The sequence below is a fragment of the Bombyx mori genome, chromosome 8 (genome assembly GCF_030269925.1).
Source record: "Bombyx mori chromosome 8, ASM3026992v2".
Taxonomy (NCBI): domain Eukaryota; kingdom Metazoa; phylum Arthropoda; class Insecta; order Lepidoptera; family Bombycidae; genus Bombyx; species Bombyx mori.
Window position 1 is genome coordinate 15607553 of NC_085114.1, and position 24628 is coordinate 15632180.

Below are 24628 nucleotides of genomic sequence, written 5' to 3' on the forward strand. Positions count from 1 at the left end.
TGCCAAATAAAAAAATGTTAAGCGAACGAAAACGAAAAAACAGCAGACTATTTGCCAGTAAACTAAAGAGTCCAAAAATGTAGTAAAACATAGTTATAAATAGTTAGTATACCTAGCTAGTGTTGATTTAGAAAAGACAAGGATTTTATTGATTTTCGTTTTTGTTTTAGTACAGTAAATAAAATGTTTTTGTATTTAAGAAGTATGCTTTGGTTACTTAACAGTTCAAAGAAAGCATTACATGTACAAGAAGAAAAAGCATAAACATAAGACGTGGAACAAAATCAAGAGTAAATTACTCTTTCACTTTTCAGATTCTTACAAAAAATATTTCTAAATAGGTATTTTTAATAAAACTAAGGTGGGCTAAAGTGTCGTGTAACCTATGTCTGTAAAAAGATGCCAGCTGCTAACTTCAAGACAGTGAGTAAGCGGCCCCTGACAAAGCACGAATGTTGCTTTAAACAATTTGAAGAAAATTTCTTCTTAATTGTCAACGCAACCAAAATTCTGGCAAAATTGTGCGCGTTCGTGCCCGATGTCTAGTGCTGAAGTCGCCGATAATTCCGTTGACCCCCCGGCGAAAAAGCGGAAACTAAATACAGGAGAAGCGCATTCGAACAACTCGGCAATGGCGAACAATGGAGCGCGCGTGGAAGATGAAATCGACGAGAGTCTGTACTCGCGCCAGCTCTACGTGCTGGGCCACGACGCTATGCGTCGAATGGCGAGTTCTGATGTCCTTATATCTGGCCTTGGCGGTTTAGGTGTCGAAATAGCGAAAAACGTTATCCTTGGTGGTGTAAAGTCGGTAACTTTGCATGACGACAAAAATTGCACCGTGGCTGATCTTTCCTCGCAGTTCTACCTTTCAGAGACTGTAATTGGTCAGAACAGGGCTTTAACATCGTGCGAACAACTTTCTGAACTGAACCACTATGTGCCCACTACTGCTTACACAGGACCTTTAACTGAAGACTTTTTGCGTAAGTTCCGTGTTGTGGTCCTCACAGGAGCATCGTGGGCTGAGCAGGAGCGAGTAGCTGCGTTCACTCACGCCAATAACATAGCATTGGTCATTGCTGATACTAGAGGCCTGTTCTCACAAGTGTTCTGTGACTTCGGACCAGAGTTTACGGTGTTAGATGTAAATGGAGAGAATCCAGTCTCAGCTATGATTGCAGCCATTACGCAAGACTATGAGGCAGTTGTGACATGTTTGGATGATACTCGTCACGGATTGGAGGATGGCGACTATGTTACGTTTAGTGAGGTTGGTTTAACGTGTAACTTGGTAGTCAGCAATCAAAGTTAATTTGCCCAACTCATAGCACTAAAAATAATGAGTGTTTTGAGGTAAAAAACAACATGACTCACCTGGTTGAATAACCTCTCTGACTATAAGATGCTAAAGATCAATTTCTTGCATAAATTAATATTATCTCTCAGGTTATCCATAAAATCAGATCAGGTCAATAATTTTATTAAGTAAAACATTCAAAATTAATTAATATTGTTTACAAGAAACTTCTTAATGACAATAATATTTAAAAACTTTATTATCTACAGGTTCAAGGTATGACAGAACTAAATGGCTGTGAACCCCGCAAGATCAAAGTCCTTGGTCCCTACACTTTTAGTATAGGTGATACTACAAACTTCTCCAAATACATCCGAGGAGGTATTGTTACACAGGTCAAAATGCCCAAGAAGATCAACTTCAAGCCTTTGAGTGAATCATTCAAACAACCAGAATTCTTGATCTCTGATTTTGCCAAGTTTGAATATCCACAGCAGTTGCATTTGGCTTTTGCTGCTCTTCACAAGTTCCAGGCTGGAGAAGGTCGTCTGCCAAAGCCATGGAATGATGAAGATGTGGCAAAATTCAAGCTGTATGTGAAAACTGTTCTAGAGGATGGACTTTATAAGGATGAAGATTTTGAAGTGAATACTGAATTATTGGAAACATTCTGTAAGGTAAGCGGTGGTCTAAAACATTGTTACACTAGTCATCAATAAGCAAAAAAAAAATTATAAATAAAACCAAGTAATCTATATATATAAAAATGAATTACTGTTCGTTAATCTCGCCAAAACTCAGGAACGGCTGGACCGATTTGGCTAATTTTGGTCTTGAATTATTTGTGGAAAGCCCAGAGAAGGTTTAAAAGGTAGATAAATATGAAAATGCTCAGAACTAAATAAAAAAAAAAAATTGTTTTTCCTTTGATGTGTTGGCCGTCAGACGATTCCTTTTGTTTGTTTTAAGTTTATTTTATACAAAAGTTTAGTTTAGACTGAGGCACTACGAAGTCTGCCGGGTCAGCTAGTTTTAGATAAAGATAATATTAAAATGTATTAAATATTATTTAAATTATGTTTAAATTAGTAGTAGTACTGTGAGTTACAGCTTATTGCTGTACAATAATAATAAAACGATTTATTTCATATTAGTTGGGGATATTGTCAAAAATAGACATAAAGAAGAAACAGCAAAAAAGTTAAATTTGGAAGAAAAAAAATACGTTGGACCTCTTATTGGGTCTTAGGATTAAATTTTTTCTTATATTTTATTATAATATTATTTCAGACAGTCCCTTATCAGTAGAAGGCTTTTTATATATTTTGTAAACTTACACCTGAAGGTACAACTCTTCTACTTTTATTGTAAATACAAATTATAATAAAATTATTTTCTACCTTCCTGTTGTCTTTCATATAAACATTTGTAATTACACACTTGAAATACCTGTTTGATTAAAAAAAAAAACTAGTATTTTTACAATACATTAGTGTGTAAAATAATTTATAGACAGTTTATTGCACTTAATGCTTCACTACTATGACATGCTGTTTTTATATGGGCAGTGGTAATTGTTCCATACATTTATTGTGTCCAGGTTTTAGGATAAAATATGATAATTCTGGATGTTTCCATCTTTTCAAAACAATTTCCAGGGAACCAGCATTGTCTCAAAAAATCATGATTATATGATTGGTCTTAACATAACATTTAATTTAATTTCTTTTCCAGATATCGTCAGGAGACCTAAATCCTATGAACGCAGCGATAGGCGGTGTGGTTGCTCAAGAGGTAATGAAGGCTTGTTCTGGCAAGTTCCACCCACTTGTACAGTGGCTTTACTTGGATGCTATTGAGTGCTTACCTAAAGACCATTCAACTCTCACCGAAGAAAATTGCAAACCAGTCGGTTCACGATATGATGGACAGGTAGCTGTTTTTGGTAGAGAATTCCAAAAGAAACTTGGACAGCTGAAGTATTTTATTGTGGGTGAGTATCTGGGACTCTGAACACTTTTAAAAGGATTGATTGATTGACACGTGAGGAGAATGATAATTATTGTCATTCTCCTTATGTGCAAGACTATTCTGGAGTGAAAGGCTCCCATGGTCAACTGATATCTATTCTAGTCTTAATTTATATCACACACTGTATTTTTAATCTGCAAACAAATATTGTTACCATCCCTTGGAACTTGACAAAATTTTCTAGCATCAGTTATTCTGTAAATATGTTATGCTGTTTGGGAAATTGCAACATAAAGTAATAAGTAATTAAAAGTAAAAAGTAAGACTGACGTCGTTGGTCGTCGACTATCGCCTCGACGACCCGTCGGTCGGGCGTCCTCGGGGTGGCGCCGCGTGTCTGGTTGTAGTGTTGACCGCGGGAACCCCCCTACTCTGACCGGGTTTTGACCCCAGACGGAGATCGGACGCCAGGTGTAAGAGTGCAGGGGAGTCGTTTAGTGGGTGGGCCCGCGGTCTGCTCTCAACACCTGCAGATCGTTGAGTCTCACATACCCCGCGCGCCCCCTAGGCGCGGGGACCTCGTAGGAGGTTCGGCCCTCGGCCAGGAAAAAAAAAAAAAAAAAAGGGTTTCACACTCAACTTTATGGAACCTGTGTGCTCTCTTACATATATGGAACATAAATAATTCTGTAAACTCAAGATTGGTAATTTACTAATGAATAATAGTCAATATGAACTATCTGTATGAAGCTACACAAAATATTAGTATAGTATCATATGAAGTTTATCTCTTCAGGTGCTGGTGCTATCGGATGTGAATTATTAAAGAACTTTGCCATGATTGGTGTGGGTGCTGATGGAGGACAAATTACAGTCACGGATATGGACCTCATTGAGAAGTCTAACCTCAACAGGCAGTTCTTGTTTAGGCCTTATGATGTACAGAAACCGAAATCTAGTACTGCAGCTAATGTAAGTTGCTGGATTCGTAATGACATTTGAGATCACTTGTGTACTGCTATAGAGAGCACAAGAGTAGCCATCTACACAGGGTTTGCTTCGAGATTACTCCCTGAACCAGTGAATTTCAGTTTAGTTTCAAATTCAATGTATAAATGTTTTTGCTCGCCTAAGTTTTAATGTTTCCCTAGTTGGTTTCAGATATTACACAATATATATTTTTTTTACTTTATTGCTTATATGTGTGGACGAGCTCGCAGCCCACCTGGTGTTAAGTGGTTACTGGAGCTCATAGACATCTACAACGTAAATGCACCACCCACCTTGACATATAAGTTCTAAGTTCTTAGTATAGTTACAACGGCTGCCCCACCCTTCAAACCGAAACGCATTACTGCTTCACGGCAGAAATAGGCAGGGTGTTGGTACCTACGCGTGCGGAGACACAAGAGGTTCTACCACCAGTAACTATAAATATATACTGTAATACTCAAATACTTTTAATATATTTTTTTTGTCATAGGTAATTAAACGCATGAATCCAGCAGTAAATGTTTTGGCACAAGAAAACAGAGTTTGCCCTGAGACCGAGTCCGTCTACAATGATGCATTCTTTGAAGCATTGGATGGTGTAGCCAATGCACTCGACAATGTCGACGCCCGTATATACATGGACAGACGGTGTGTGTATTATAGAAAACCTTTATTGGAGAGTGGCACTCTTGGAACTAAAGGAAATACACAGGTTAGTAAAATCAAAAGCATTTGAGATACAATTTGAAATAACATGAAACGTTGAATAAAATTAATTGGTTAATGATCAAATATAAATTAGAACCCTAAGAGAAAATAATAGTTATGAATTGATTTAACGTTGTCTAGTACTTATACTGGAAACACAAAGATTTTTAAGTATCATTAACTATTCAAACTTGGTAAATTAAAAAAAAGTTGTTTTGATACTGATATCTGAATCTTCACAATCTTTTAAACATAAATCAATAATATTTCATAATATATAAGTAAAGAAAATATTAAGCAAGATATAATCATATCAAAAGAAATAACATTAATACATCAGTAATTTACGTTTTAGGTGGTTGTTCCATTCCTTACGGAATCTTACAGCTCATCCCAGGACCCTCCCGAGAAGAGTATTCCTATTTGTACGCTCAAGAACTTCCCGAATGCCATTGAACACACACTACAATGGGCTCGCGATGAATTCGAAGGTTTATTCCGTCAGGCTGCTGAGCATGCTGCCCAATACTTGCAGGACCCGAATTTCTTGGACCGCTGTCTTAAATTGCCTGGTACTCAGCCTTTGGATGCTATTGAGAGTGTGCGAGTAAGTGTATATAACATATTTTTTATTACTCGTAGTAAACATACTGTCTACCTAATAACCTGATCACTGCCCTTCAATACAGCTATGCAAGAGTAACGACTATATTAAAGTACTACGCCTTCTCTCATTCAATGTTTCCTAATATCAGTTAACATGCACAGACAAATTTTAGAATGAAAACCCTTCCAAAATGTTTTCCTGTTACTATGAAGTAAAAGGTTGTAGGGGAATGATACCCCGCCCTGCTTAGCTGCTTGCTATGTATTTATAGTAATGAGCAACATACGTTAGTCAGTCAGTGGTTTACATGCAGCGATCCACCGCGGTCGCTGACGCGAATAAACATGTGATTATACCTAGTGTTTTATTGACCGCTCCGATGAGGTTTATGGAGGACAACACGCAACGGACAAACAACTAACACACACACCTCCTCCATCTTCTCCATAAAAACCTCACAAGGTCAACTTCTACAATAGAAACGAAAAATTATACTCATTTCACTCCATTCATTTTATTTGTTTCTCTTGAAAAAAACAAAATGTAAATCTCCAAAATTGTTAAATTACAGAACGCTATAAACGAACGCCCTCACAGTTTCGACGACTGCGTGATATGGGCGAGACATCATTGGGAGAACCAATACGCGAACCAGATCAAGCAGCTCCTTTACAACTTCCCGGCGAAACAGTTGACCACGAGCGGAGCGCCTTTCTGGTCCGGACCGAAGCGTTGTCCTTCACCCCTCGCCTTCGATCCTAATGATGAACTACACGTCGATTACATTGTTGCCGCAGCGAACCTCAGGGCTACGGTATATGGAATCCCATCCTGTGTTGACAGGGAAAACATCGCCAAGCTTGCCGCTAGCATACAGGTACGTAAAACTCTGAATAAATCATTGTTTACGGCAAGAGTAACTCTACTTATGTTGCATCTTGGATCATGTGATAATAGGTTGTAGAACAATTTGATTCATACACCTGGTGCATCCGCTTCTATTTAATAGATATTAACTAGTATCACAGGCATTGTTAATGAAATATCAGACCTATATTTGTTAAAATTTATTATTTTCCTATAAACTAGAACATTACAAACAACAACGAAACAAAAATGTATCCTAGACATTTGATGGTGGTTATTTTATTCTATTTTATAATTCAGGTACCGAAATTCAGCCCCAAATCCGGCGTGAAGATCGCGGTGAGCGACGCCCAGTTACAGCAAAACAATGACGAGATGGATCAAGACAGGGTTAAGAACATGATCGCAGAGCTGCCGTCTCCAAGCAAACTCGGATCTCTTAAGATCACACCGCTAGAATTCGAAAAAGATGATGATACAAATTTCCACATGGACTTCATCGTTGCCGCCTCCAACCTGCGGGCTACCAACTACAAGATCACGCCAGCCGACAGACATCGCTCTAAACTCATCGCTGGCAAGATTATCCCTGCCATTGCCACTACAACATCCGTGGTGGCTGGCTTAGTCTGCCTCGAACTTTACAAACTGGCCCAAGGCTTCAATAAGCTGGAAGTGTTCAAGAACGGCTTCGTCAACCTTGCCCTGCCCTTCTTCGGTTTCTCTGAACCGATTGCGCCGTCGACCAACACCTACAATGAGAATAAGTGGACATTATGGGACAGATTTGAAGTTAAAGGAGAGATTACATTACAGCAATTTTTAGATCACTTCAAAAACGAACACAAGTTGGAGATCACCATGTTGTCTCAAGGTGTGTGCATGCTTTATTCGTTCTTCATGCCCAAAGCCAAGCGGCTGGAACGATTGAACCTGCCAATGTCGGAGGTGGTCACAAAAGTGTCCAAGAAGAAGTTGGAACCGCATGTGAATGCATTAGTTTTTGAATTGTGCTGCAATGATGATGACGGGAATGATGTGGAGGTCCCGTATGTAAAATACACTCTGCCTTAGTCTATTTAATGTGATCTTGAGCCCTCCCAAAGTGGTGCTGAAAAATAATAGTTACCACTACGCAGAGAGGGTTCTATTTAATACCGTGATAGTTAATATAAATTGTGTGATTATATTTGTGCTTCAGAATTTGCTTCAGTCTAAATTTCAAATAATTACTCATAGTCGTTTCGTTTCATTCGTTTGCTCACTGTCAAATGATGATGTGCTGCATTTTTATTATTATTTTACGTCGTGAAAAAGTTTTTTACCAAATTCGATATTTTATTGTAAAATCAGATGGGTCTGTATGTGGAACGAAAAATAAATAAAAAACCAACATACTTTTGTTTCATTTATTATGTAAAAAGGTATAATAACGAAAATATTCCGGACATCTTGCTCGGTAGTGCCAAAGTCATATGGTTCAGGTAGAACTTGATTATTTGAATCTCTTCACAAAAAACGTTAAAAAAATAAACAATCTTTATAAAATATTTCAAAAACAAAGTATTGTATTTTAGGTTACATTTAGTATGCATATAGGTATAAAAGCAAATACGCCTCGGACACAAAACTCCAATAACGAGTTAGTGAATTTCTAGTGATGTAAATTATATTTTGACAAGATTTTAATTTGTGTCTTTTATCAACAGTAAATATTGAAAAGAAATTGACATAGATTTTCGTAAAACTTGATGAGCCCTGGAGTTCGTAGAGATAAGGAGCACTCTACGGAGCCAAAATTAGAAGATTGTTTCTTTACATTAATCGATGAGTAATGTTTATCGGCTGAGGCTGTATTTGTTTATAGACCCTTACATATTGGGAAAGCATAATTCAATAATTTAGTACTTATGACAACACGAGAGAGATCAAGTCTGCGGTGGGGTGACTAGAAAAGAGAAATACATTTTTTTTTGTGTCGTTTGAAAATCAGTACTATTTACTACTAGTGATTTGTATTTATGTATTTTGAAGTCTTATCTGTTTTGTTCAAGAGATCTTGTTGTGTGTATATACTAAAGTTACTTTCCGAAAACAAGCCCGCTGAGAGCCCGAGTGAGAGAGCGTTTGGATAATTTAAAACGAAAATGCTTAGAATAAAAATTCAAAACATCTTATCAAAAGGAATTAAGTAAATTTTAATTTTGATAGAAATTTAAAATTCTTACATTTTTTAAATTTTGTTTGTAGCTATTTGTCAACATATCGATTAAGCTGTCAGTTCCCGTTTGCAAAACTAAAAAAGCATCATCTACCGCACCTACTCATCACCTCAGGCTGAGCAGGAAAAAATATTTTTTTTTTAAATCTAAGCGTGACTTTATTTGTTTCGTACATTATTTTGGCTGCAGTAGACACCAAAGTGCACCGACTGCTGCTGCCCAGTGACCCACACGTTGCAGAACGTCACTAACTTATTCTAAAAAAAATTACATACAAAGGCCTCATTTAAAGCAGTTAAAAAGGTTTTTTTTTTTAAATAGAATAAAAATACATTTTATATAGGTACAATTTGTTATGCTAAATAGAAATTACGAATACACGAAATTTATTTAAAATTTTTGAATACAATCCAAACTATAGGCACTTATCTTTCGGAAGCTTTAGCGAATGGAATAATTTAATTTACAACCATAATTTATCTCACTCTTATAACTAAAATAATCGGTAGTTTTGAACTTTGTTCTTTTGTGTAAAATTTTTGTAAGCGCAAAAAAGCTCCTTGTTAGCTTACCCTATTCAAAAGTTACATTTATTAAGACAACATTTTGTCACTTTGCTAATAAAAGTTCAAAATGTCTGCAGTGTTACCAGCGTCTGACTCAAAATACTTACCTTAAGCTGGCAATTTTAAAATATATTTAGTTAATAATAAGGCAGCCCAATTTAAGTTATCTTCTAGACCAAATTACATAAATTAGCCAATTTGTAAATTTTAAAATATAAAAAATTTTCAGTTTATAGATCGTATCTATTAGACAGACAGTGGGCGAAAAGCCGCGGCATGCAAGTCCGCGGCGGAGCGGGTCAGCGCCACGGCCGACGCCGGGGGCTCCACCTCGGTCCCGGGGTGCACTGGCCGCTAAACGTCTCTGCAATTTTATATTCTTTTAAATATAACCAACTATTGAAGTGAAACTTCTAATGCGACATCCTAAAAGGTTGCGTTAAACGTTTAACGCTCCTGGGGAGGGGGAATAGAAAGAGACAGAGCGGGGGTGAATGCGTGGCACTCGAACGCATGCGCGTAGTATACCTGGTACAGGTCAGCCGCAAGCGTCAGCAACGAGTATTGGGCCAATATTTTAATGAAGTATTTAAATACATAAATATATATTTTAATTCCTATCTATAATTTAAAACATATATAATATAAGTGTTGAAGATGTCGCATTTCTTATACATAGCATTCCCTATTACAAGAGAAATCCGATTTAAGGATGAAAAATGAAGTAAACCACAATACTACACATCGAAAAAGAAGTTTAACTTCATTCACGTAAACCAAGTTGCACGCGCAACGTTTTTTTTAAATGATGGGGCCCAGTGGGGTAACGCTTGTTATTCAAACCACGAGTCTATGCACAAGCAGATCTTCAATTTTCTGGCACAAATACGACAGGGAGATGGTACCCATCTGAGCGGACTTGCTCGCACGACCTTTCTGTGTGCTTAGTGGGAGTTATTTAACGTTCTCGATAGCGTAAAAATTAACTCAATTTTGTATGGAGTTGGAACGTTTGGCTACGTTTGCCGCTAGAGGCGCTGTTCCAACTCCATACAAATTTGAGTTAACATTTACGCTATCGAGAACGTTTTAAAACTCGCACTTAACACACTGTATTAAAATTAGAACTTGGGAAAATCCGTGTAAAAGAAATGATGAAATTTATGGTAAAACAGTACGTCTGTGACATTTGAGTTGTGTACCTCTTTGTCCGCTATTTACTCTGACTAAGTGCAGTATTTACACTGTTTTTCGTTTTTGGACCATTTGTACGGGGACATGTGAAGTTCATTAGGATACACATTTTGGAGCATTTGTTAGCAATACATTGACATTAATTATAACATGAACTTCGACATAACGACAGTTGCCAATTGACAAAATAAACATCCAATCATAATGCACTTTCAAAGTTAATTGAAGGGATGCATTAGGCACAGAACAATTGGGCCGATTTGAAATCGTTTTTATCAATACCGTAATAACTTTCTATAGCTTAATATAATTACGTTATAATTATATGTAGGTATAATAACGCGACTTGTGTAAACAAACACGCACAAAGTTCAAAGTGAACAAGTAGGTATTCCCGGGAGCACTGTAAGAGTCCATAAGACACTGTCGGAATTGTTTGAATGTGTATTTACCCTTCATTCTCTTAAAAATGATTTTAAATTTACAGTAGGTCCCTATACGTTCGCATCACACCACTGGGCTGCCAATACATTATACTCGACAATGACATGCGTTTGAACATGCTATTAATTTACCAACACATGAAAAAAAGAAAGATCACAAACAAAGGTGGCAATACTATTAGCATTCGATTGAAAATCTAGGAAATGAACAATACAAGGCAACATACATTTTTTGTTTGTTTGTATAAAGCTGTACATGGCAACACAATGCTTCAAGCTGGCAACATTTAGTCGGTGTTACCATAGTGGGACTGTGTCATGACCGCCGCTCCGGGTGCGCGTTTGTAGCGAGTCGGGAACGCGCCGGTGTGGCTTTGCGACATGATGTCCCTGTTTTGGAACATAATATTCTCTATTGAACCGAAATTGAAATTGCAATTGATAAAATTTAATTATTTGATGCCGGGAGGCATGTACTGGTGTTGCATGTTTCCAACACTCGTAACGCAGGGCCTTATTTATTCAGTAATTATTTGACAATTTTTTAGGGACTCTTAGCCAATGCGTATGAGGTTTTTTCGAGGAAAGATTCTTCTTTTTCTTTACAGTACGTATGAGGCTTGGTAGACCTCAAAAAAGTCCGTTTTTTAATACAGCCATACCCATAGAAATGTAGTTGCCTCCCGTAACGAGCAAAAGAACGCGATTTTGACAGTCTCATCGGGGGATAATCGCACATGGGGATTTTTAAACAGTATAAAGCAGTCAACATCTTAAAGGCTGTCTCGAAGTAAATGATGGGATAGCCCCCTGTTTCGGTTATTTAGAACATAAAAACCAGATTGTCTAAATGAAGTTATTAAAAGAGCAAATCTGTTCGAGACGATAGCTTCAAACCTTTAAAAACATATTATCAAGATGTGGTTGCCAAAGCATTTCACTTTCCCCGATCCAAAGCAAAAGTTACACCCATATTTTCAATACCAATTAATGACGGATCAGAAAGAGAAAGCGGTGAAGGTTTCGTGCCTGAAAACTGCATTTGATTTGAAAAAGGTCGTATTTTTCAATAAATTTAAAGTCTTCCTTTCGACAGAGCTGCCACGAGGGATTCAAAGGATTTCAATCGAAAGGATTTTAATCAAAAACAGTTTTCAACGCTGAACTCGACCATACGTTTATTTTAAAACTACCCACAAAGTAAAAATATTCGCAAGAATCAAAACTCACGTTTGTCTGAAGGGCCTGGGCGAGGGGCGGTTGGCGAGAGCCTTCCTCTTGCGATCGGCGGCGATCATGGCGCACCTCTCCGACGGACTGCTCGTTATGAAGGTGTCGTGTAACGAGTAACAAGCTGCAGTGATCTGAAAGAAACGTCTGTTTGAGCAGCACCAGTACCGAGCATAATCTGAAGTCTTCATGACCCTACAGGATAAGACGTCCGGTGCATTCGTATCTAGCGATGCAACGATGTTCGAATTCCGCAGTCGTGTAACAATTTTTCTAATGAAATACGTACTCGACAAATGTTCATGATTCACTTCCACGGTGAAGGAATAACATCGTGTAATAAAAATCAAACCCGAAAAATTATAATTTGCGTAATTACTCGTGGTAGGACCTCTTGTGAGTCCGCACGGGTAGGTACCACCGCCCTGCCTATTTCTGCCGTGAAGCAATAATGCATTTCGGTTTGAAGGGTGGAGCCGTTGTAACTATACTGAGACCTGACTGAGCATTTACATTGCAGATGTCTATGGTCTCCAGTAACCACTTAACACCAGGTGGGCTGTGAGCTCGTCAACCCATCAAGGCAATAAAAAAAATCTGAGAGAGACAGCGCAAAGTATTCTCCTCTTAAATATACCCGATCGAGAGTGCGAGATATTCGAGAGATTGGGAATAGGAGCGTGTGAATATTGTTAGCTGAGAGAAGTTTCGAGATCGGCTGATAAAACACAAAAGTATCAAGTTTTTTTTGCTTTTTTGAAAGTTTTTTTTTTTTAGAAAGTGTATTTGTAAGTTTTTTAGAAGTGTATTCGGCATAGAAATGTAAGTGAATTTTTTCTGTGGGTGCAAGGATTCACACACGATGCAAAGAAACTTTACAAAAGATAATAGATATTCGTCTAACACAACGTATGACGTAAATAAAGATATTTGGCGTTTTAAAAAAAATTTACGCCAGGGAAGTATGTATAGCTTCAAACCTTCAAACGTAACACACGCATTTCAAGGCATTAGATCGAAGTCTAGACTATAGTGTATGCTCTTTAAGCAGTCGCGATCAATAGCCGGTAGAGTCGCTGCCAGCATATTCAAAACTCATGCGCTCTCATTTTTATTACACCATGCTATTCCTTCATCGTACAGCTGCTCATAATCATGTATTAAGTACGTATATCCCTAAAAACCGTATTCTATGGCAATTAATTTAGTGATTACCTACTTTTTAATACGCTTTTATTAGCTTCAGACGTATGTATGTTTGTAACGGAATCTTTGAACATGATTTTGACACCCTTCAAAACGTCGGATTAACTCGAAATTTGTACTTATTAAGGACCGATTGCAATTAAATATTTAAAAAAAAATTGAAAAAATTTAAATTCAACTAAAAAATGAAAAATAAATAATAGTTTAAAAAAACTAACAAAATACGCTTTTATAGAAAATCCAACTAAAAAATATAAAATAAATTTTAATAAATTTGAAATAAAAATAGTGTAAAAAAATTATTTTAGTGTAAAAAAAAACGTGGGGTGCATGGTATCAGTAGTTATAAATATTTTATGAACAGATATGAGTAGAAGGGTTATTTTGATCAAAAGCACCCCAAATTTATTAAAATTTATTTTCTATTTTTTAGTTGGATTATCTATAAAAGCGTATTTTCTTAGTTTTTTTTAAACTATTTTTATTTATTTATTATAATATTTAAATTAATGAAAACGATGAAAACATATAACGTACACACACAGACAAAGCCCAACCCAGTTCGTTTCCTTAACCCGGTCCAAGCCCCAAGCGCACCTGCTGTATGAGCCGTCGGTGCAGATCCACGTCCGCTCCCCTGATGCCCTCCCTCTCCTGGTGGAGTTGCAGGGCGCACAGCAGGGCGTCCTTGATCGTCTGCACGATGCCCCGGACCCGCTCGGTCCTCATCAGACGCCGAACGAGATAGCCCTTGGCGTACGAAACAATCTTCGTGGCCGCAGCCCTCTAGCCGATGCAAGTGAGCGTACATAAAATTGTGTTTCACTTTAGAAATGAATTCTTACATACACAAAGAACAAACAGTACACGTATATTTGAAACATTAAAAGAACAGAAGCAGTGCAAAAACACAATAATAATAAAAAAAAGCCAAAAAACACATTGTATGATGTTGAAGATGTTTATACGTGAGAGCAAAACCATATAACACGAAACATATCTTTTACTGCTTCACTGATACAATGATCACATCGTTCATGTATTTCATATACTCCTTTCGTATACAACCTCAAAGAAGGAACCTCAATACAGAAGAAGAAATAATTAACAGTTGTAAATTAAGGCAAATTAATGATAAAATGAAACTTTAAAAAAGATCTAAACAAAAGGAACATATAAGTTAGATCAATGCGATAAGGTCAGCAAATGCGTGCAACCGAACATGCTCAATAACACTTTACATCTGAAATAAATCTTTGCAAATTGTGTTCATTTCGTATAATCGGACATACCAACTAAATTCTCGAACATTACATTACCCAGATATTTGGAGTTCCAATCCAATAACTACCATCTTACCTATTCTTGAGTCTTAGTCTTATCCTACTGATAAATTCCCCGTTTGATGGCATGAAGTACGGCACTGACAAAAACATTGGCAACGACAAAAGCAGATTCAACACATCATAATATCATCGGTTGGCTTTAATTATGTTATGGAGGGTAGAAGTAAGGACCACCATCTCAGTGTACTAACAAGTGTCCGGTGAAAGGAAGCCAATTAAGATGCCGCCAAAATAGAAAGTGAAAAGATTTTAAAAACAGTGCCATAAACTACCACACTGCATTTTCACCCCACACACTTCACTCTGTTTTAAAACTGCTATATTCATATCATTTCCACTTCATACACTAGCAAATACCGTCGAGTTTTCCAACAATAACTTGCTGTTTACAAGTGTGCACTTTTTCAACTTGTCCCCTATACAAGATGGGTCCTCCTTGCCTCTACGCTCCATAAATGATGAGTACCTATTCAAAAAATCAACAAACCTCTCTGGCTGTGGGCTGACTATTGATAATTTTGGATTTGGGCTTCCGTAATGCGCACATCGAACTTTGAAGAGTATGGTCCATACTCCTGATAGCACCCTCTCTGGATCTAGGAGTATGAGTTGCGGTAACGTTTACTTCCACGCCGCACATGTGATTCAAAACTGTATTATTGTAATTGAATTCTTCGCTGTTGTCAGAAGGGAAGGTGACGTTTAAGTCCGCCATCGTATCGTTCGTTCGATCTGTCAGTATTTGTTCGTAATCGCGATCAGACGACGCGCTAGTGTCATAATTCAGCTTTCTGGATGTACTCCTGCGACTTGGAGAGTGAGTTCTGGTTCTACTACCTTCCGAATCAGGTCTAGGTGACTGCGTTTTTGTTCCATTTTGCTTCTTAATACTCCCAGTTATATCTCTGCTTTGTCTTAATATATCTTCGCAACGATTGATGTAGTTGTTTGTGTCGGTAAGAGTAGATGATACAGAGCTATCGTATGAAATAATTTCAGGCGATTTAGGGTTGATCAACTGACTTAAACTAACTGGTTTATTCGAAACATCTTGATTACTCTCCTCTTTGATTTCAATTGGTGATTTAGGGCTTATCATTTTAAGTTGCTTGTACAACAAGTTATTCTGATCTTCAAAGACCTGTTGAAGCAATTGTTGTTCCCTTTTCTGCTTTTCCACTAAACTAGCCATTTGAAGTAATTGTTGCTTTTGAATTTTCTCGTAAAGTTCCCTTACTCTTGTTGCTGGATCTTGTGATTCCGAAATTAATTGCTGGGGTTGTTGATTCACTGGGTCTACATTTTGTTTTGCTGTTTTGGGAGACGCCTCCTTCATTGCATTAATGTTAACGCTATTCCTTACAGGACTAAGTGATTTTTTTGGTTTTTGAATAGGTTCTGATTTAGGCGAAGATTTAGAGCTCATTCTTCCAGGTCTTTCTGCAACCACAGATCTAGCACGCGGAGGTGAAACCTGTGATGGTTTCTTGGACACAGCTCTTGAATTATTGACTCTGTTCACGCAGTTCAGGCTAGACGTTTTTGATACATTCTTTTGTTTTAATTCCATCGCCATGGACGACCACTTGACTTTAGCAGTTTCTAAATCCCAACTTCTGCGTTTTTTATTTGGTGCGCTCAAGTTCGACAACGATTCGCTCATAGAAATGCAGCTCATTTCGACTCCAGTGTTCAAAGATTCTACTTCTAAATGCGCTAGTAGTTGCGGACTCGGTTTTAAAAGCGTGTACGATCTTTGACGGGTGAGTTTAGGTACTATTTGTGACTCTTTCAAACTATCTGTATGTATATCGTTAAGGGATCCCGTGAAGCTTTTAGAACTAAGAGAAGGCGGTCCGTCTTGTGCCGAAGGCAAATCAGGAAACGGCTCTTCAACATTTTTATCTGAACCAATTATAAAATTTAATTTGGCAACTGTTTTATCGTTATTGATATCTTCAAATTCAATAGCTTGTCTTTTAACATTAACTTTATTACAGTCATAATCCCGTTCTGGTAGCTCTACTGGTTCCGAAATACAACGTATTGTTTCAGTGTCTTTATCGAGAAAATTTTTAGCTGTGCCGCTTATATTTAGATTTAAATCGATCCTAAATTTTGGTGATTTCGTCCTTTCAAGTACTGTGACACTAGAATTTATCGTATTGCAAACATTTGGCTGTGCTTTCGGTGATTCTTTAAGTGCTTTTTCGTAAACTTCATCGCTTAAAACGCTCGTTATTTTGCATTCAGTTTGTATTTCCTCAGATTCTGGAATCTCTGGCGCATCGGTCCTGTCTTCGCTAGATTCCGATTCACTTTCAGCTATATAGGGCTGAAGCAATGATATTCGCTTTTCGACTTCTTTGGCCAAAAGTTTGTAGTACTGCATCTCTTTGCGACATTCTTTTGATAGCTGAAACAAAGTTAATTAGGACATTGTAAAGACTTTTTAAGTATATGTCTGCGTGCACCGGATATTAAATACGGGCGTTGTGGATGTTAAGACATACATTAGAAAAAATATTAGGTTAGCTTTAGTTGTTAAATTAATGCATATCATTTTCACAAAACACATCGTTTATTTACGAGGCATACTTGAGGATGTATACTCCTAATGGAATGAATCTACTGATGAAGGACTCACAATGCTTTAATAGGAAAGATGCAGATTATGCTCTGGCCTATATTTAACCCTTTGACTGCCTTGTAGGTCACCGGTGCCCTACGCAGCGCACTGAAGTAATTACGTCGATCTCTGCTACTAAGCGCCTGAATTACCTAACTTTGCCTTCTTTTGTTTGTTAATGCATGTTTTAGACTTTTAGGTCTTTTAAATAGATTTATTCTTAGTATCTGCGTATTCGTCATTCCCAGAGTCTACTAGATATTCCGGCGCCTTAGTATGTAGATCGAAGAGAGAAATCGTCATAATTAGGAACTTCAGTGCGCCGCGTAGGGTAACGGTCACCTATGTGGCAGTCAACGTGTTAAAACACTTATGACTTAGAATACCGTTTAATGAAAATCATTAAGACTTGTTGTACACTTGTTGAGACGTTACAAGGTCTCCAGACCTTACAACTAACTCAGTCCTCAATGTGGGTGGCGGCATTTACGATGTAGATGTCTATGGGCTTCGGTAACCACCAGGTGGGCCGTGAGCTCGTCTACCCATTTAAGCAATAAAAAAAACTTTGTTTCGCTTGTAATAAAACGGCTTTTCCTTAAATTCAACAGAAATTTTATTGGAATAGCAGCCGATCTCAACAAACTATATAACTCAACCTCTGCCTATTTTCTAGTGGTCAATTAAGATTGTTTTTTGGTATACAACAAAAGCCGAATAAAACTATTATCATTTCTGTATTTAAAGTATTCTTCTGAAATAAAATTGTGTGAATGTTAAGAAACCATTGTGCAATCAAAATACCTAGTTTACGTAAAATTTTAGGGCTAACTTCTTCCGTTTCTTTGGTTATTTCAATTGTTCACCTGGTTGTACTGATTTAGATTCGGAATTTTGTTGCGGACAGCTCTTTTCGATTTGATTGAAAACACAGGCCTATCCAGTAAGTATCTGATTTTCAAAGTCATAATTTTCTGGGCATCAGTCGAGTTTGAGGCTATTATTTGTGTCTACAATTTTCACAGAGACCGAAAATGCGAAGTCAATACACAAGTAACAACAAGAGCGAGGTCGATGCAGACTCCTGCAGCACTAAGACTGAGGAGACGGCAGGGGTGCTCTGCGGGTTTGAGCATGAACCCATAACATTCACCACGAAACACATCATATTCCTTCATACAGAAATTACTGAAATTTTGCCAAAAGAAGAGAACGGCGGAATGGGAAACGCTGAGTTTGTTTTGCCGGTTCTTCTCAGGACTGTGGCTTTTTTTGGAACTGGTGGTAGAGTTAACATTGTTATTTATATTTTGACATTCAACAAGTGTGTTATACTGACATCTAGGTTGAAATAAATGATTTTGAATTTGAATTTGAACTAAATAATAAAATAATGCGTAAATAGTCTCACAAACACTCATAAATAGTCTAGTCAACAAGTTCAAAAACGTGTTAAATAGACATAAAGCTCCTAAAAATATGTACGATAGCTCATTGGATGCGGAATGATGTCTACAAAAATGTTTTTTAAGGGCTTATTAGCACATAAAAAATTGCGATTGTTATAAACAAAATACGATTAAAAAAAAAAGGAATTTGGTTTTTCCTTAATTATTTCTAAAATAATGATATTTAAGGAATTTTGAAAAAAGATCCTGAAAGAGAAGGAAATTTCCAATAAAAAAGTCCCAACTCCCGGAATTCTATCTCTATTATTTATAAAAAAAAATTAACGCTGAAAATAGCGCTCCGCGAGGTCGTTACGGCATAGGCGCGCCGTCTAAAAAGCCGGTATATCACCTAAAATATTTTTTTTATAGTATTAAATAACAATTTAAAAATTTGAATAAATTATGGTGTAATCTAAACACTTGAACGAAAAAAACCTAGGTGAAAAAATAAGTTTACATCGATTTTTCAAAAATTTACACCATTGTTAATTAACTAACTTTTTTCCAATCTCTGTTTTTATAAATTACGGTATAAAAGTTTCAATAATTCATCTATAAATTTTTCCCTTCGTGGAGCTCTTATCATTAAAGTACTTAATAAAGTTATGCAAAAATAATTTTTTAATCTTTATTATTTTGATAATTATAATTTTTTTTAATTAACAAAAAAATTAATTTCTAAAAAATGTTATGAAAAATAGTTTTTTTCCGTAATATCTTAATATTGCTGTTTTTGCATCTACCATAGGTATTAATTAACATTTAAAAAAAAAAATTTACGCTATTTGTTAAGAAATTGTTTATAAATAAATAGACTATTTTAGGATTAAAAAAAAAAAAAGAAATTACCGTCTTATTGTATAGATGAAATAAAGATTTTTTTTTAAAAAATTTTTCTTAAATAAATGTTTTAATTGTTTAAAATCGTTTTTTTCATATTTCAATTGTTTAAATAATTAGTTAAGAAATTATTTTTTTCTTAAAAATCATCATGGACTCTTTTCAGCGGATTAACAAAGAAATACATTTTTTTATAAATAATTTCATTGTTTATTAACTTAACAATTTGTTATAAAAAATTAATATTAATCGTTATTTTTTTTTTCGAAAACTACAAAAAATTACAAAATCAACCATACATAACAAAATATAGAAAAAAAAAATTTGTATTTTTTACAGCATTTTTAGATATTATATGATAATGAAATTACAGCCGTTACATAATTTGTCAAGCTATAAATTGTTATAACTTTTAAACTATAAGAGATACGGTAAAGGACACTCAGGTCATTTTTATAAAGGATTTATTTATCTTTAAAATAAATTCAAAATCGATCCTGTAACTATTGTTTATCAGTTGTTATAAGCATTTGATAAATAAATGAAAACTGATCGATAGCAGAATGTAAATGAGGTAAGTATAAAATTGTTATAAGCATTTGATAAATAAATGAAAACTGATCGATAGCAGAATGTAAATGAGGTAAGTATAAATTAAAACTAGTATATTATTTAAACAAAATTATATATTTCTATGATTTATACGTAATTAGAAGGATATTTTATCATAGAACAAAAAAGTTTTTGGGTCCGTAGCTGTATCTATATTATTCAACAAATTATAAGCTATGAAATTTCAAAAAATATGAAAAAAATCTTAAATTTTTTAAACAAATGCTTATAACTGATAAACAATAGTTACAGGATCGATTTTGAATTTATTTTAAAGATAAATAAATCCTTTATAAAAATGACCTGAGTGTCCTTTACCGTATCTCTTATAGTTTAAAAGTTATAACAATTTATAGCTTGACAAATTATGTAACGGCTGTAATTTCGTTATCATATAATATCTAAAAATGCTGTAAAAAATACAAATTTTTTTTTTCTATATTTTGTTATGTATGGTTGATTTTGTAATTTTTTGTAGTTTTCGAAAAAAAAAAATAACGATTAATATTAATTTTTTATAACAAATTGTTAAGTTAATAAACAATGAAATTATTTATAAAAAAATGTATTTCTTTGTTAATCCGCTGAAAAGAGTCCATGATGATTTTTAAGAAAAAAATAATTTCTTAACTAATTATTTAAACAATTGAAATATGAAAAAAACGATTTTAAACAATTATAACATTTATTTAAGAAAAAATTTTTTTAAAAAAATCTTTATTTTATCTATACAATAAGACGGTAATTTTTTTTTTTTTTTAAATCCTAAAATAGTCTATTTATTTATAAACAATTTCTTAACAAATGGCGTAAAAATTTTTTTTAAAATGTTAATTAATACCTATGGTAGATGCAAAAACAGCAATATTAAGATATTACGGAAAAAAACTATTTTTCATAACATTTTTTAGAAATTAATTTTTTTGTTAATTAAAAAAAATTATAATTATCAAAATAATAAAGATTAAAAAATTATTTTTGCATAACTTTATTAAGTACTTTAATGATAAGAGCTCCACGAAGGGAAAAATTTATAGATGAATTATTGAAACTTTTATACCGTAATTTATAAAAACAGAGATTGGAAAAAAGTTAGTTAATTAACAATGGTGTAAATTTTTTAAAAATCGATGTAAACTTATTTTTTCACCTAGGTTTTTTTCGTTCAAGTGTTTAGATTACACCATAATTTATTCAAATTTTTAAATTGTTATTTAATACTATAAAAAAAATATTTTAGGTGATATACCGGCTTTTTAGACGGCGCGCCTATGCCGTAACGACCTCGCGGAGCGCTATTTTCAGCGTTAATTTTTTTTTATAAATAATAGAGATAGAATTCCGGGAGTTGGGACTTTTTTATTGGAAATTTCCTCCTCTTTCAGGATCTTTTTTCAAAATTCCTTAAATATCATTATTTTAGAAATAATTAAGGAAAAACCAAATTCCTTTTTTTTTTAATCTTATTTTGTTTATAACAATCGCAATTTTTTATGTGCTAATAAGCCCTTAAAAAACATTTTTGTAGACATCATTCCGCATCCAATGAGCTATCGTACATATTTTTAGGAGCTTTATATCTATTTAACACGTTTTTGAACTTGTTGACTAGACTAAAACACTCATTATCTATTATAATTAAAATTTCATGAAAACTGGTCATTGTAGTTTTGCTACCAAATAGTTGAAAATAGACACTAAAATAAATTCTAATGATTTAGTAGTGTTGGCTTTTTATGCAAAATCAATCATGTTAAAGGGACAACATTTGTGTTTTTTTTTTTATTACTTAGATAGGTGGACGAGCTCACAACCCACCTGATGTTAAGTGGTTACTGGAGCCTATAGACAGCTACGACGTAAATGCGCCACTTACCTTGAGATATAAGTTCTAAGGTTTCAAGTATAGTTACAACGGCTGCCCCACCCTTTAAACCCAAATGCATTACTGCTTCACGACAGAAATAGGCAGGGTGGTAGTGCCCACCCGCGCGGATTCACAAGAGGTCCTACCACCATTAAACTGTCGCCAAAACAGAGCTGTTGTGAATCTGGAATAAGATTCCTCTCATTTTTATTTGAGATGGCTATTCCTCTCATTGAGCATCAAGAAAAGTGTTTTCAAAACAGAATATTCTTTATTACACTTTAAAAAAATTACATTATAAATCTAGTAAAAACTAAAATTCAATAACCAAATAATAATCTCAGTCAAGCTTCAAGAAAATTGTATCTTATCATGAATTGGTTGCATTTTGAAACATACGGTTTGATAAATTATTATGAATAAATTGATAACGTCAAAAACATCATTCCAGATAATGTTATGTACATTTCAAGGTTTCATTGAAATTGACATGTTTAACCATATTCATGTAAAGAAATTATATAAGTTTCCACTAAGCAGACAAATTGAGACATGCCTAATCTTGATACGTGCCCTCTGATTAGTACATACATACAAGGGAAATAAAAAAAAAACATATGTAAGATACTTCTACAACGATCACAACCCTGTTAATTGTTCTGTAGTTTTAATAATAAATGAATAAGCAAATGCCTTTTTCGTTTATGTGCTCCCATGAGCACATTCTGAATTTTGACTTGATCCATGAAGTGTTTTGTGATGTGTCCAATTTGGGGTACAAATCCTATAGGATATGTGCCCAACATGTTATCACAAAGATCTTCCATAATGTCGTGTATTTAAAAAATCTGCATAATTGGTGGTTGTGCAAAGGAATTGATTAAGTCTGATATACATTACTCTCTAGATGTTTCTGCTGGGGTGAAGTCATCCACTCCAAATTAGAGCTTGGTAAAGCTCTTATGTAATACAAGCGAGAATGAGACTTCCTATCTCAAGGAGTAGTGGCATTCAAAATGCAATATTTAGGTGCTCTGATTGCCACAGCAATAAAAATCATTCATTCAGTGAAAGTAATTTTTGAAATTATAATAAAATATGTGTGTTACCTTCATACATAACATATTATGCTTATGCAAAACAATTACAGCATGGTGAAAGCTAATGATCAATTATTAACATAATGAGATTCTAGTTCATGGTATGGTAAACTTTTATTTATTTAAATACTGTTAAATTCTCAGCGAATGATTTGACTCATTTAATCATTTTGAGCCACAATCATTGATCATGTTACTGGTAGTAAGCCTTATTGTAAGTGTGCACAGATAGGCATATCCATCATGCCTGATACTGCTGCAAAACAGTCATACATTCCAGTTTGAAGTGCACTGTACAATACAATCAAGATTTCAATCTTATGTCTATAGCTGGGATTGCATTTATGTCCATACATCAAGATGACACTTGAGCTTTTGCATATGTTGAAAATAAAAAAATATTATACTATATTGAATAACTTACCAATGTACCAAACATTGGTAAGTTTTTCAAATACTTTTTAATAATTAGTATTCTCTTCCATGGCACCTATCTTTGCAAAATCTCAATATGCACTAGGAGCAAAGTAACTTTGTTATGAAACTATTAAGAAGACTATATATTGTGTAAGAGTAATTAGTCTATATCTTATCCTCATTAAGTACAATATGCGGGGAACTTAAAGTTTCGAATATATTTCCTTAAACAAATTTAAACAACTGCAAGTACTCACGACAGGCGGTAGAAGAGGCACACCATTAATCTTCATGCAGGATACATACTGTCCGGACTGTCGCACCGATTTCACATCCCACGGGTCGTTCATAGCGACGATTAAATGAACGCGACTGGATCACCTAGTCTATGCGGAAAAAATGCTAACTCACCAATCTAACGAGCTAAGCTGATTGCTTCCGATGTACTAGCACAACGGATATTATAAATTTGCATATTATTAATCTACAAAACTAGCGTTACCTAGTTACGGAGGAAAAAACTTATTTTCCACGGTCGCCGTCACCGCTCACCAACAACATTGTAATTTGTATATAATAACGTTAAAGTATGCTGCACATAATAAAGATTGTACCTATTCAATCAAACTGATGTCACTGATTACGTCAACACGACAATTTTTTATTTACCAGAAAGTTTAATTGCGGATTAAATAGCGATTCTGAAACATTATTAATCTGTTTCAAACGAAATTTGTCTCGATGAAAAAATTGTGTAGCTTATAATTTGAAAATATTTATTTGATTAAGGTGCGTTTTTCTTATTTATTTACGGCTTTAGTTTATTTTACCTTTTAGCCTAACCTGAATCTTCTTCAGTGAGCAAATTGATGGATTTTTAGTAAAAATCCACCAATTTGCTTTTTACTGATGTAGATTATTGTAGATCTGTTGAGATTTGTAGTACTTAATTCCAACCTTTTTTTTGAAAAACCTAAAAAGGCACGTATAAGTGGTGTTTGATTTTTTCTCACTCATACATTTTCACAAAATTATAAATCACAAAATATTTTTTCTCAG

The 24628-nt window shown here is 34.9% G+C and overlaps 2 protein-coding genes across 13 annotated transcripts; one reads left to right on the plus strand and one right to left on the minus strand.

Moving 5' to 3' along the window:
- The first annotated feature begins 319 nt into the window (after positions 1 to 319).
- On the plus strand, positions 320 to 7841 carry LOC101739389 (ubiquitin-like modifier-activating enzyme 1). Its single transcript, XM_004923615.5, has 8 exons — positions 320 to 1273; positions 1570 to 1977; positions 3035 to 3293; positions 4068 to 4243; positions 4755 to 4976; positions 5328 to 5579; positions 6151 to 6456; positions 6747 to 7841. The coding sequence occupies exons 1-8, from the start codon at positions 539 to 541 to the stop codon at positions 7518 to 7520; spliced, it is 3132 nt and encodes a 1043-aa protein (XP_004923672.2). The 5' UTR covers positions 320 to 538; the 3' UTR covers positions 7521 to 7841.
- On the minus strand, positions 7842 to 24434 carry LOC101739530 (uncharacterized). Of its 12 annotated transcripts, none has more exons than XM_012697949.4 (7): positions 24072 to 24387; positions 23827 to 23955; positions 15141 to 17069; positions 13905 to 14093; positions 12102 to 12235; positions 11173 to 11261; positions 7842 to 9598 (listed from the first exon to the last, which is right to left on the minus strand). In XM_012697949.4, exons 2-7 carry the CDS (start codon positions 23917 to 23919, stop codon positions 9534 to 9536), a joined length of 2499 nt encoding a protein of 832 aa, XP_012553403.1. In that variant the 5' UTR covers positions 23920 to 23955; positions 24072 to 24387; the 3' UTR covers positions 7842 to 9533. The 12 variants fall into 12 exon arrangements, 10 of the variants coding, with proteins under 10 accessions (XP_012553403.1, XP_021201965.1, XP_062525871.1 ...); XM_021346290.3 differs by having other exon boundaries at positions 24184 to 24369; XR_009973745.1 differs by having other exon boundaries at positions 9464 to 9598; positions 11099 to 11261.
- Positions 24435 to 24628: the final 194 nt, after the last annotated feature.

Bases quoted from the DNA above. Each gene is read 5' to 3' on its own strand.
- LOC101739389 (XM_004923615.5), top strand. From the start codon at position 539: ATGTCTAGTGCTGAAGTCGCCGATAATTCCGTTGACCCCCCGGCGAAA. The intron at 4,977-5,327 runs GTTAGTAAAATC...TTTACGTTTTAG, and splicing joins GAACTAAAGGAAATACACAG to GTGGTTGTTCCATTCCTTAC. The intron at 5,580-6,150 runs GTAAGTGTATAT...GTTAAATTACAG, and splicing joins ATGCTATTGAGAGTGTGCGA to AACGCTATAAACGAACGCCC.
- LOC101739530 (XM_062669887.1), bottom strand. From the start codon at position 23,919: ATGAACGACCCGTGGGATGTGAAATCGGTGCGACAGTCCGGACAGTAT. The intron at 17,070-23,826 runs GTGAGTACTTGC...ACTTTGTTTCAG, and splicing joins TGCCTCTTCTACCGCCTGTC to CTATCAAAAGAATGTCGCAA. The intron at 9,599-11,172 runs GTAACACCGACT...ATAAAATTGCAG, and splicing joins CATGACACAGTCCCACTATG to AGACGTTTAGCGGCCAGTGC.